The following is an 11,878-nucleotide window of genomic DNA, read 5'->3' as shown; positions in this document are numbered from 1 at the left end:
TCAGACAGTATATCAGTCCAAAGAGCAGAGCACAGGCAATCACAATGTTACCCAAACCACCAGTGGTGTAAAGTAACGGAGTAGAAGTACTTCGTTACAGTACTTAACTAGTTTTTTTGAGGATCTACACTTTCCTTGAGTATTTATATTCATCAGGACTTCTACTTTTACTCCACTACATTTAAAAGAAAAAATATATACTTTTACTCCGTTACATTTTCATTGAACACCTCGTTACTCGTTACAAATTAAAATCTGAATATAATTATAATTGTCTCTCATCGCGATTGGATTATCCGGACTGTCCGTGTTTGCGCGAGAACCGACGGTGTCTCGCGAGGATAACCTGAGGCCGGCACGGGAGATAAGCCGTTAGCCGTCAACCCGACTACACCGGAGTAAACCACCATGGCTACCTCATCCACCTCATCTATCGCTGGTGCCGAAGACACGGCCGAAGAACCAAATCAACCACACCCGTGGCCTTATCTCGCGACCATGTTTGCCTTCGTGGGGATGCAAGATACATCCTATCGAATGAAGTGCCTCTTGTGTCTACCGAGGGAGACGGAAATAATGGCGTTTCAAAACTCTCCGTCGAACCTCAAAAAACACTTTCAGGTAAGTGAATTAAGTAATGGCAGCCAGAGTCATGTTATGTATTGTGCCAGGAATAAGTGCAAAAGTCTCGCTGGTAAAATATAGTTTGCCAACAGAACAGATACAGTTGAGCATTTTACTTAACATGCTTAAAATGCGTGTCTACAAAGTAGACACGCATCCAGGTATGGTCCAAGTGTAGGCGTGCATACACAAATTGTTGTTTGGATTGCATGTAACTCATAATTGTTATAGTTCACCACATTTACAGCTATTTGTAGAGTATTTTCTTTCTGCTGAATCTATGTATATTCTGTATGTCCATTGTCTGAGTGCAGTTGGTAATATATTCTCCCATTTATATTCTCTGGCTGCAACATATAGTTGCATATCCTACCTCACTAACTTAAGAAAGATGCAATTCTATTTATATACAATGTAATATATTCATCGGCCGATATCATTGGTAATAACTGTTTACCCTACCCTACTAGTTTAGTGTCAACATTTCTGCTGTGTCAACAGACCCTGAAATGGTTGCCGCTGCTATTCTCCTCCCTAAATTTAGAACTGCATGGACAAAAGATATTGCTACAATCAGAATGGGTAAGACAAATGAAGATGATCAATGTTGAAATTTGTAAACGAAAGTAATATGTGAATGTACATGAAATCAGGGTTAATGGTATTTCAGCTGTACTAATTCTATTTTGACCCTCCCTGTATTTCAGGAATGGACTACATCAAGGAGCAGATCGCTGATCCTTCCTTGTCAGGAGAAGCCACCAGATCCAGCTCATCTGATGAGGGAGACTTCTTCTCTTCGCTGAAGAGCTCTCACGTTACTCAAGACAGCTCCAAGCAACTAGATGGATACCTGGCCCTTACAGCAGATCAGATGGATGTACTGAAGACGTTCCCTGCTGTCTGCAAGTTGTCTGTTAAGCTGAACACACCTCTGCCTGCCTCTGCAGCCTGTTGTAGTTTTGTACTTTTACTTTTGATACTTAAGTACATTTCAACACCAGATACTTTTGATACTGAAGTACATTTAATATGAGCTACTTTAAGACTTTTACTCAAGTCATTTTCTGACTGGTGACTTTTACTTTTACCGAAGTCACTTTCAGGTAAGATATATGTACTTTTACTCAAGTATGGCTTTCAAGTACTTTGTACACCACTGCAAACCACTGAGGACCTCCTCACCCTCAATCAGGACACCAATGTCCTCTGGCTCATCTTCAGACTCCGCACCCACCTTCTGTATGACGTACACTCCCATCACAGTTTGCCCCATGGAAGTGTTGGCCTCATTGTCTATGTTCTGTGAAGTAATATATATTTCAGTAAAATATGAAATATTTGGTATAACACACACCTGGCCATGGAACAGCTGGGCAGCCAATTGCCCAATTACTTTTGGTCCCTTAAAAAGGGGGGTGCCACATATAAAATGTGTTGTAATTCCGACACTGTTCACCTGATTTGGATGTACATACCCTAAAATTAAAACTGCAAGTCTTCACTTAAAGCACACAAGTGGTGTTTAGAGCCAAAACGATGAAAATTGTGTCAATGTCCAAATATTTATGGACCTACAGTTGCAATCAGAAATATTCAACCCTTCAAAGATTTTAAGGATTTATCAATTACAGTTTCTTCAAAGAACAAGATTCTGCTTCGGATGACTTCTTTATGAGTTGAGTGATACAAAAAATCAACACAGAAAATGCATGATGTAGTATTTGTGTGTAACAGTATATTTTGTTAGGATAGCCATGTCACAATTATTCAACCCTTGTATAATATTGTTGTTTTTAAAGCTGTCTGACAGTTTTAATGGCCTAAAGTGGAGTTGAAACATAATTAAGCCTTTGGCAACTCTATAAGGATCCTTCATTTGCGTCAGCTGTGATGCATATATAAACCCCACCCTTGAAGGTATTCAAGGTGAGTTGCAACCATGGGAAAGACAAAGGAGCTTCCACAAAAGCTGAGAGAGAAGATCATTTCATTAAACCTGAAGGGCCTTGATTAAAAGAAACTTTCCCAAAAATGGATATTCCAATACACATCATTGGGAGCAGTATAAGGAAGTTTAAAACGTATAGAGCAGCTTCAAACCTGCCTGGCCGTGGAAGAAAGCCCAATATTTCATCAATGGCCCTCAGCAACTTAGTCAGAACAACTAAGAGAAACCCTCGTGAAACTGCAAGACACCTAAAGGACGACCTGATGACGGCTGGTACAAGTGCTTCAGTGGCAACTATAACCGTGCACTGAATAAACAAGGACTTCATGGCCGGACTCCAAGACGCACTCAGCTCTTGACCACATGAACATCAAAAGTCGACTAGAATATGCCAGGAGGAATTTGGATAAGACGACTGAGTTTTGGGTGACGGTTCTATGGGCTTTGAAACCAATCTGGAACTATTTGGACATATAGACCAGCGTTATGTCCGGCATGCGAAGGGCCAGGCTTATGACCATTAGAATACCATCCCCAAGGTCAAGCCTGATGGTGGGTCATTGATGATGTTTGGCTGTTTTTCTGCGGCAGGAACTGGCAATCTTGATCGTGTACCTGGCATCATGGATTCACAGAAATACCAGGCCATTTGAAAGAGGAATGTGATGCCTTCTGTTGACAAATTAAACCTTGGTGATCATTGGACTTTCCAGCAAGATAATGATCCAAAGCAAAACCTCCAAGTCCACCAAAGCTTGGTTGAGAAAAAGATCCTGGAACGTCCTGGAGTGGCATTCACAGTCACCAGATTGAAATTTGATTGAAAATCTTTGGTGGGATTTAAAGAAGGCAGTTGCAGCATGGAAGCCATCAAACATCACTGATCTAGAGGCTTTTGCACTTGAAAAATGGGCAAAGATTCCAATCGAGAGGTGTAAGAAGGTTGTCCGCACTCACCGAAAACATTTTTTTGAAGTTATAAAAGCTAGAGGATACGCCACAAAGTACTGAAGCTGGGGGGTTGAATGATACTGAACAAGCACATGTGTTGAAAGAGTTACATTTTTTATTTGAACTTCAAAGTTAACCCAACTTCTGTTGTCAAAATAACTAAAATACGCATCAATAAACATCTTTTGTTGTTTGATGAGTTTTTTTTGTCATTTATTGTCATTATCTGTCATCCACATCACTATAATGTCTATTGCGGTGAGGGGGTTGAATATTTCTGATTGCAACTGTAAGTGGCTGAAGCTCCACTCACCAGCACAGAGCAAGACACACAGGCAGGTAGCATGAGAGGGTCGTCACAACAAGGGAACATTTCAAAAAGAACAAATCAATTAAAAAAGAGCAAACAAAACACAAATTAAGATCTTGAAAGTCCAGTTCGGTCTCCTCATTCTAGTCTTTAGTCGATTTTTAAAGGGCAAGTTCGATCCTCCTTCTCGCCACGAACCGGTTTTGACCAACACTATCATCTTCCTCTCTCATCCTCTTGAGCCGGATTGGGCCTGTTTGCCCACTTGCGACTTTTCGAATGGCTGCCAGTCGTTCACTCCTTCTGACTTTGGCTTTGGAGTCTCTCATTCCAGCAGGGCCCATGTGTCTCTTCTTTCTTGAGGGGTTGAAAATGGATGAGGGATCATGCCTCTCTCTCATCCTCTTGGACTGGTTTGGGCCTGTTTTCCCACTCGTGCCTTTTCGAGCGGCTGCCAGTTGTTCACACCTTCTGACCTTGGAGACTTCTGGTCTGAGATGTGGATAAGAAAATCATTTTAACTCTTGATCTTAAGTCAGTTATTGGACATTTCTAAAAATTCACATTCTAAAATGCACTTGGCTCCAGATCCATAGTTAATGAGAGTTGTATCATTCTTCCCATTGAACTCTGAGCAAAAATACAGAATATTTACCAAAATGTTGAACTATTCTTCTACAATATAAAATGATCCAACAGAAAGATATTTCAAACACTCACCTGTTGCCAGACTTCACATTCACTTTGCTGGCCTCCTTGGCTGGGCTGGCAGTGCTGCTGGAGGATTCCCTGTTCAGGGACATTTGCAGGATCACCTGCTCTCCAGGTCCTTCATCCTCAGAGCTCTGATCCTGGCAGATGTCCATCAGATCCTCACATGACTTCAGACTGGAAGACAAATGAAACTGCTGAGCCAAACACCTTAATCACCTTATATATCCTATATTTTGCAGCCATGTCCAACAGCACAGAAGTACACAGACCATCTAAGCACAGACTTACTAGAGGCTGTTTTTGAATGAACCTTGAAGGTGGCTCATCGTGATGAACGGATGCTGGAGAATTCTGTTGGGGGTAATTCTATCATACTGACTCATCATCAGCATCTGTTTCATTAGGTCCATAAAGCCCTGCAGGTCACAATATTCCGCTTGGTCGTCTTCTGTCCAGACAGGATGATTCCCCTTCAACAAGATGAGGAAAACCAACATGTTAGATGTCCTCGTGTTTGGATTATGAAGACGTTGTGCTGGTATAAATTCATCCAGGCTAGTGATCTCAAACTAGAGTTTAACCTATTGACTGAAATGAATTGTTTGATTGAGATAGATTGCTCAAAAGGCAGTGGATGGCACAGGGGAAAGAAACACAGACTGAAGGAAAGACACCTTAATTAGTGAGCTAGTGGAGCCAGCTAAAGGGTTGTAAACTAGTTTGATACCATAAATCTGCCTTCCATCCAATATCTTGGCCAGAACGCATGTGGGAGGAGGTGTCCTTCATGCTGTGGATCTTTAATTGCAAATGCAATTTGCCCCATCTGTTGAAGAAACACAAGATTGTCAGAGTTATTTAACTTCAAGTTTACATTGTTGATCATGTACATCAGGTTCACTTCTATTACTGAGACAAATGGATGAAGGGCCTCTGGTTTGTCTCATTAGTAGAATAGTAAAAATCAGTGAATGGATTTGAAATTACACAAACATCACGGCAGAACTGTATGTGTTTGTTGTGTTTTAAGTGCAGATACTGACCAAATCCTTCTCATCCTTGGCAGGGAACAGCGCTGTGCCCATTGAGAGCTCAGCAGCAATGCAGCCGAGAGACCATACGTCGATGTTCCCGCTGAAACGATCTTCACACAGAATCTCAGGAGACCTTAGGATAAGAAACACAAACATATTACTGAGGTTTCAAATTTGCTAAACTCCTTGTTAGTCAGTTTCTGAGATATAAACCTGACATGCCAGCAGTGAGGACTTGTCCAATTATTTACAGTAAACACAGCTGTCCCAGGTATACAGATGTGCTGTCAGTTACTTACCTGTACCACAAGGTCTGGAGGGTTTCACCGATCATTTCCTCAGGATCATCGCAGGATATGCCAAAGTCAATGACCTTAACTTTGAGTGGCTGCCTGACATGATCCAACAGCATGATGTTATCTGGCTTCAAATCTGCATGAATGATCCCTGCGCTGTTCATAAAGTCCAAGGCTGTAGCTAGCTGAAATCATGAAAAGCATAATAATAATAATCATGAGCTTCAGAGTTCATTTTATCAACAAAGACTGTAACAGTGACTTTTTAGAGACCAAGTTTACCCTTCACGCAGTAAGCAAAGCAGTAAGTGTAAGAGCTTGAGTTTAAAAAACAAACCTGCTGCAGAATGGGGCGGATCTGCTTCAGCTGAAGGTGTTGACCCGGGCTGATCTGTCTGAATTTCTGCAGATCCATATCCAGGAGCTCAAACACAAGACAGTAATGTTCCTTGTAGAAGAATGACTCGTGCAAGTTGACGATGTTGAACCTGTCTGAATGGAGCTTCTTCATGTTTTGAAGGATGACCTCCTCTTCTTGTGCACAGTCAATGTTTTCAAGGCTTTGGATGATTTTTAAAGCCACCGTTTCACCGGTGGTCACATTCCTGCATTGAATGACCATACCATAGGAGCCATTTCCAAGGTACTTCTGTGCAAGGTAATATGTAGTGGGGGAGGGGATCAGGTCTCCTTCACTGATATGAAACTCACTGTTCTGAGACATGGTGACAGAGTAGTTATTTTGTTGATGTTTCTCACTTGTCAGGAGAATAGAAAAGAAGGAAGTTAGATGGAGCCAAGTATTCTCTCACAAATCCTGATCCAGTTCCTATCAGCCAGGTAAGTAGCATAATAGTTAACACACCATCAAGCTCAGTACTTGTAATCTTGAAACTCTATAAGTGCTACAAGTAATGGATACATCATAGACATTTTAAAGACAGATCATGAGACTCCTTTTATGTCTAATCAAATCTGTCACATTGTATAAACTCCATACCTTTGTAGTGATTTCCTTTATTTTATGTGAATTTTCTTTCTTTTCTTTTCATCATGTTTCTTTTATTTTAATCTTTGTCAACCATCATGATTTACACAAGCTCAAAAAAATAATTAATTTGTTGAACGTAATTTTATCTTGCCACTTATATTCCATCTAAACAATTCAAGTTATATCAGTATATCTTGATTGTGTTACTTGAAAACCACATAGATGTGTGGGTGGAATGTCATTTGAATATGTTCATTCAACTAATGTGCTTTTAATTGAATTAAAATGTTTGTAGCTACTTACTCTAGTCTAATTAATTTAAGTTTAGTTTACATTGGTCAAACACTTTAGTTCAGCACAATTCAGTTTTGTTGAATGAACACATGTAGGTTGTCTGCTATACTAATGTCAATCTTTTTGTTTTAATTAGTGTTGTTATCATTGCTAGTGTAAGCATTCATTTTAATTAAATTACCACATATTCACTAACATACATAAAAAAGGACATCATGCAAAACCATTTGACATTTTGTTAAATATTTGGCTTTTCAAACTTCCATGATCCTGTTCTCAAGTTTTAAAACTTTAAGTGCAACAATTCAACTTTTTGAACCCATTTATGAAAATACAATAAAATAGACATTAAAAAGCCCCAAATATTATCTGCCCATAATAAAATTGTGTGCATGACAACAACAATTTGTATTTTATAACCATTTTAAACACTGAATTATTACAACACATATTGTGCACTGCCAACATTTTTTTAAATAAATTAGTTGTTAAAACTAGGGTAAAATAAATAATCTTTACAAAAAAATCTTTGTAAATACAAATACTAAATTTGAAAGGAGCCCGTTAACATTACTGGTGTATTTATTCTATTGAACATTTAAGAGAAGGCGTTGATTGTGTGTTCGTCAGCGAGTAAAACTGCTCAGAAAAGCCACAATTGTCCATGTAGTAAAATCAGTGTAGTTAAAAAACAATGCTCTGTGTCTGCTCCACCCACACACAAAGTTAGGAGACTTTTCAACCCGAGACAACAATCTTCCACAACAGCCTCAGTCCATTGCACAAACTAAATTAAATAGTCTCTTTAAAAAAAATTGACTTCAATTTTTTGAAATTTCAAAACAAAAATCAAAGAAAGAAATCATATTTAGATATATAGAAAAATACCAGGCTTCTGTAATGTACTGGTATGTGTTGGATTCAAATGCTCGACTCGAAGACAGAGATGATATGGAATCACTTTTACTGGAAGATTATGGTACACGGAGTGGCAGTCCAGTAACAACACAAATCCAATAAGGGTCGGACAGTAGCAGAAGTCGAAGGAGATCCAGTCCAGGTTCGGTACACAGGTAAGGCAGTCCAATAACAAGCATACGATTCCCATGAGTGTCAGGCTGTAGCAGGGTTCGGTGAAGATCCAGTCCAGGTTCGGTACACGGATAGACAAGAATCACTGGAAGCTTACAAATCATGGTATTCGCTGGAACCCTTGAGACATGGGGGAACAAAGACGAACTTCCAAAGCGACACAGGAACACACAGACTAAATACACCAGGTGATGAGGAGCAGGTGCAAACAATCGGTGAGGAGCAGATAATCAACCAGGTGGAGCACACACAAGGGAGGGAGTGAGGAGTCTGAAATGAGAGGAGAGGTGAGTAAACAATAACAACACAGAACAGAAGAATAAACGATAAATATACCAACTTAACCTTAGTAATCAGGACTGGACGTAACAGCTTCTTTCAGTCTTCTTCAAGCTCATTCACTGCAGAAGCTTGTTCTTCAGGAACCGTGCCTTGGACGACAGCCTCTGCCCATCCAGGTTTAGGAGAATCTTCTGCAGGACTTCAAAAGTGCATTTGAGCTCTGGTGGGTAGCTCAGGTTCAGACAGTATATCAGTCCAAAGAGCAGAGCACAGGCAATCACAATGTTACCCAAGCCACCAGTGGTGTAAAGTAACGGAGTAGAAGTACTTCGTTACAGTACTTAACTAGTTTTTTTGAGGATCTACACTTTCCTTGAGTATTTATATTCATCAGGACTTCTACTTTTACTCCACTACATTTAAAAGAAAAAATATATACTTTTACTCCGTTACATTTTCATTGAACACCTCGTTACTCGTTACAAATTAAAATCTGAATATAATTATAATTGTCTCTCATCGCGATTGGATTATCCGGACTGTCCGTGTTTGCGCGAGAACCGACGGTGTCTCGCGAGGATAACCTGAGGCCAGCACGGGAGATAAGCCGTTAGCCGTCAACCCGACTACACCGGAGTAAACCACCATGGCTACCTCATCCACCTCATCTATCGCTGGTGCCGAAGACACGGCCGAAGAACCAAATCCACCACACCCGTGGCCTTATCTCGCGACCATGTTTGCCTTCGTGGGGATGCAAGATACATCCTATCGAATGAAGTGCCTCTTGTGTCTACCGAGGGAGACGGAAATAATGGCATTTCAAAACTCTCCGTCGAACCTCAAAAAACACTTTCAGGTAAGTGAATTAAGTAATGGCAGCCAGAGTCATGTTATGTATTGTGCCAGGAATAAGTGCAAAAGTCTCGCTGGTAAAATATAGTTTGCCAACAGAACAGATACAGTTGAGCATTTTACTTAACATGCTTAAAATGCGTGTCTACAAAGTAGACACGCATCCAGGTATGGTCCAAGTGTAGGCGTGCATACACAAATTGTTGTTTGGATTGCATGTAACTCATAATTGTTATAGTTCACCACATTTACAGCTATTTGTAGAGTATTTTCTTTCTGCTGAATCTATGTATATTCTGTATGTCCATTGTCTGAGTGCAGTTGGTAATTTATTCTCCCATTTATATTCTCTGGCTGCAACATATAGTTGCATATCCTACCTCACTAACTTAGGAAAGATGCAATTCTATTTATATACAATGTAATATATTCATCGGCCGATATCATTGGTAATAACTGTTTACCCTACCCTACTAGTTTAGTGTCAACATTTCTGCTGTGTCAACAGACCCTGAAATGGTTGCCGCTGCTATTCTCCTCCCTAAATTTAGAACTGCATGGACAAAAGATATTGCTACAATCAGAATGGGTAAGACAAATGAAGATGATCAATGTTGAAATTTGTAAACGAAAGTAATATGTGAATGTACATGAAATCAGGGTTAATGGTATTTCAGCTGTACTAATTCTATTTTGACCCTCCCTGTATTTCAGGAATGGACTACATCAAGGAGCAGATCGCTGATCCTTCCTTGTCAGGAGAAGCCACCAGATCCAGCTCATCTGATGAGGGAGACTTCTTCTCTTCGCTGAAGAGCTCTCACGTTACTCAAGACAGCTCCAAGCAACTAGATGGATACCTGGCCCTTACAGCAGATCAGATGGATGTACTGAAGACGTTCCCTGCTGTCTGCAAGTTGTCTGTTAAGCTGAACACACCTCTGCCTGCCTCTGCAGCCTGTTGTAGTTTTGTACTTTTACTTTTGATACTTAAGTACATTTCAACACCAGATACTTTTGATACTGAAGTACATTTAATATGAGCTACTTTAAGACTTTTACTCAAGTCATTTTCTGACTGGTGACTTTTACTTTTACCGAAGTCACTTTCAGGTAAGATATATGTACTTTTACTCAAGTATGGCTTTCAAGTACTTTGTACACCTCTGCAAACCACTGAGGACCTCCTCACCCTCAATCAGGACACCAATGTCCTCTGGCTCATCTTCAGACTCCGCACCCACCTTCTGTATGACGTACACTCCCATCACAGTTTGCCCCATGGAAGTGTTGGCCTCATTGTCTATGTTCTGTGAAGTAATATATATTTCAGTAAAATATGAAATATTTGGTATAACACACACCTGGCCATGGAACAGCTGGGCAGCCAATTGCCCAATTACTTTTGGTCCCTTAAAAAGGGGGGTGCCACATATAAAATGTGTTGTAATTCCGACACTGTTCACCTGATTTGGATGTACATACCCTAAAATTAAAACTGCAAGTCTTCACTTAAAGCACACAAGTGGTGTTTAGAGCCAAAACGATGAGAATTGTGTCAATGTCCAAATATTTATGGACCTACAGTTGCAATCAGAAATATTCAACCCTTCAAAGATTTTAAGGATTTATCAATTACAGTTTCTTCAAAGAACAAGATTCTGCTTCGGATGACTTCTTTATGAGTTGAGTGATACAAAAAATCAACACAGAAAATGCATGATGTAGTATTTGTGTGTAACAGTATATTTTGTTAGGATAGCCATGTCACAATTATTCAACCCTTGTATAATATTGTTGTTTTTAAAGCTGTCTGACAGTTTTAATGGCCTAAAGTGGAGTTGAAACATAATTAAGCCTTTGGCAACTCTATAAGGATCCTTCATTTGCGTCAGCTGTGATGCATATATAAACCCCACCCTTGAAGGTATTCAAGGTGAGTTGCAACCATGGGAAAGACAAAGGAGCTTCCACAAAAGCTGAGAGAGAAGATCATTTCATTAAACCTGAAGGGCCTTGATTAAAAGAAACTTTCCCAAAAATGGATATTCCAATACACATCATTGGGAGCAGTATAAGGAAGTTTAAAACGTATAGAGCAGCTTCAAACCTGCCTGGCCGTGGAAGAAAGCCCAATATTTCATCAATGGCCCTCAGCAACTTAGTCAGAACAACTAAGAGAAACCCTCGTGAAACTGCAAGACACCTAAAGGACGACCTGATGACGGCTGGTACAAGTGCTTCAGTGGCAACTATAACCGTGCACTGAATAAACAAGGACTTCATGGCCGGACTCCAAGACGCACTCAGCTCTTGACCACATGAACATCAAAAGTCGACTAGAATATGCCAGGAGGAATTTGGATAAGACGACTGAGTTTTGGGTGACGGTTCTATGGGCTTTGAAACCAATCTGGAACTATTTGGACATATAGACCAGCGTTATGTCCGGCATGCGAAGGGCCAGGCTTATGACCATTAGAA

General features: G+C 40.2%; 1 protein-coding gene across 1 annotated transcript; it reads right to left on the bottom strand.

Annotated features, from left to right (window-relative positions):
* Positions 1-3,997: 3,997 nt before the first annotated feature.
* LOC128436301 (homeodomain-interacting protein kinase 3-like) lies at positions 3,998-6,604 on the bottom strand. The gene is made up of 6 exons (XM_053418098.1): positions 6,218-6,604; positions 5,884-6,065; positions 5,594-5,717; positions 4,839-5,020; positions 4,557-4,724; positions 3,998-4,328 (listed from the first exon to the last, which is right to left on the bottom strand). Exons 1-6 carry the CDS (start codon positions 6,602-6,604, stop codon positions 3,998-4,000), a joined length of 1,374 nt encoding a protein of 457 aa, XP_053274073.1.
* Between the last annotated feature and the right edge of the window lie 5,274 nt (positions 6,605-11,878).

This window comes from Pleuronectes platessa, chromosome 3 (genome assembly GCF_947347685.1).
Source record: "Pleuronectes platessa chromosome 3, fPlePla1.1, whole genome shotgun sequence".
NCBI classification, from domain to species: domain Eukaryota; kingdom Metazoa; phylum Chordata; class Actinopteri; order Pleuronectiformes; family Pleuronectidae; genus Pleuronectes; species Pleuronectes platessa.
The sequence above is the reverse complement of the archived record's forward strand: the minus strand, read 5'-3'. Positions and strand labels throughout refer to the sequence as shown.

Bases quoted from the DNA above. Each gene is read 5' to 3' on its own strand.
- LOC128436301 (XM_053418098.1), bottom strand. From the start codon at position 6,604: ATGTCTCAGAACAGTGAGTTTCATATCAGTGAAGGAGACCTGATCCCC. The intron at 6,066-6,217 runs GTTTGTTTTTTA...TCATGATTTCAG, and splicing joins TCCGCCCCATTCTGCAGCAG to CTAGCTACAGCCTTGGACTT. The intron at 4,329-4,556 runs GTGAGTGTTTGA...TCCACATCTCAG, and splicing joins AATGTGAAGTCTGGCAACAG to ACCAGAAGTCTCCAAGGTCA.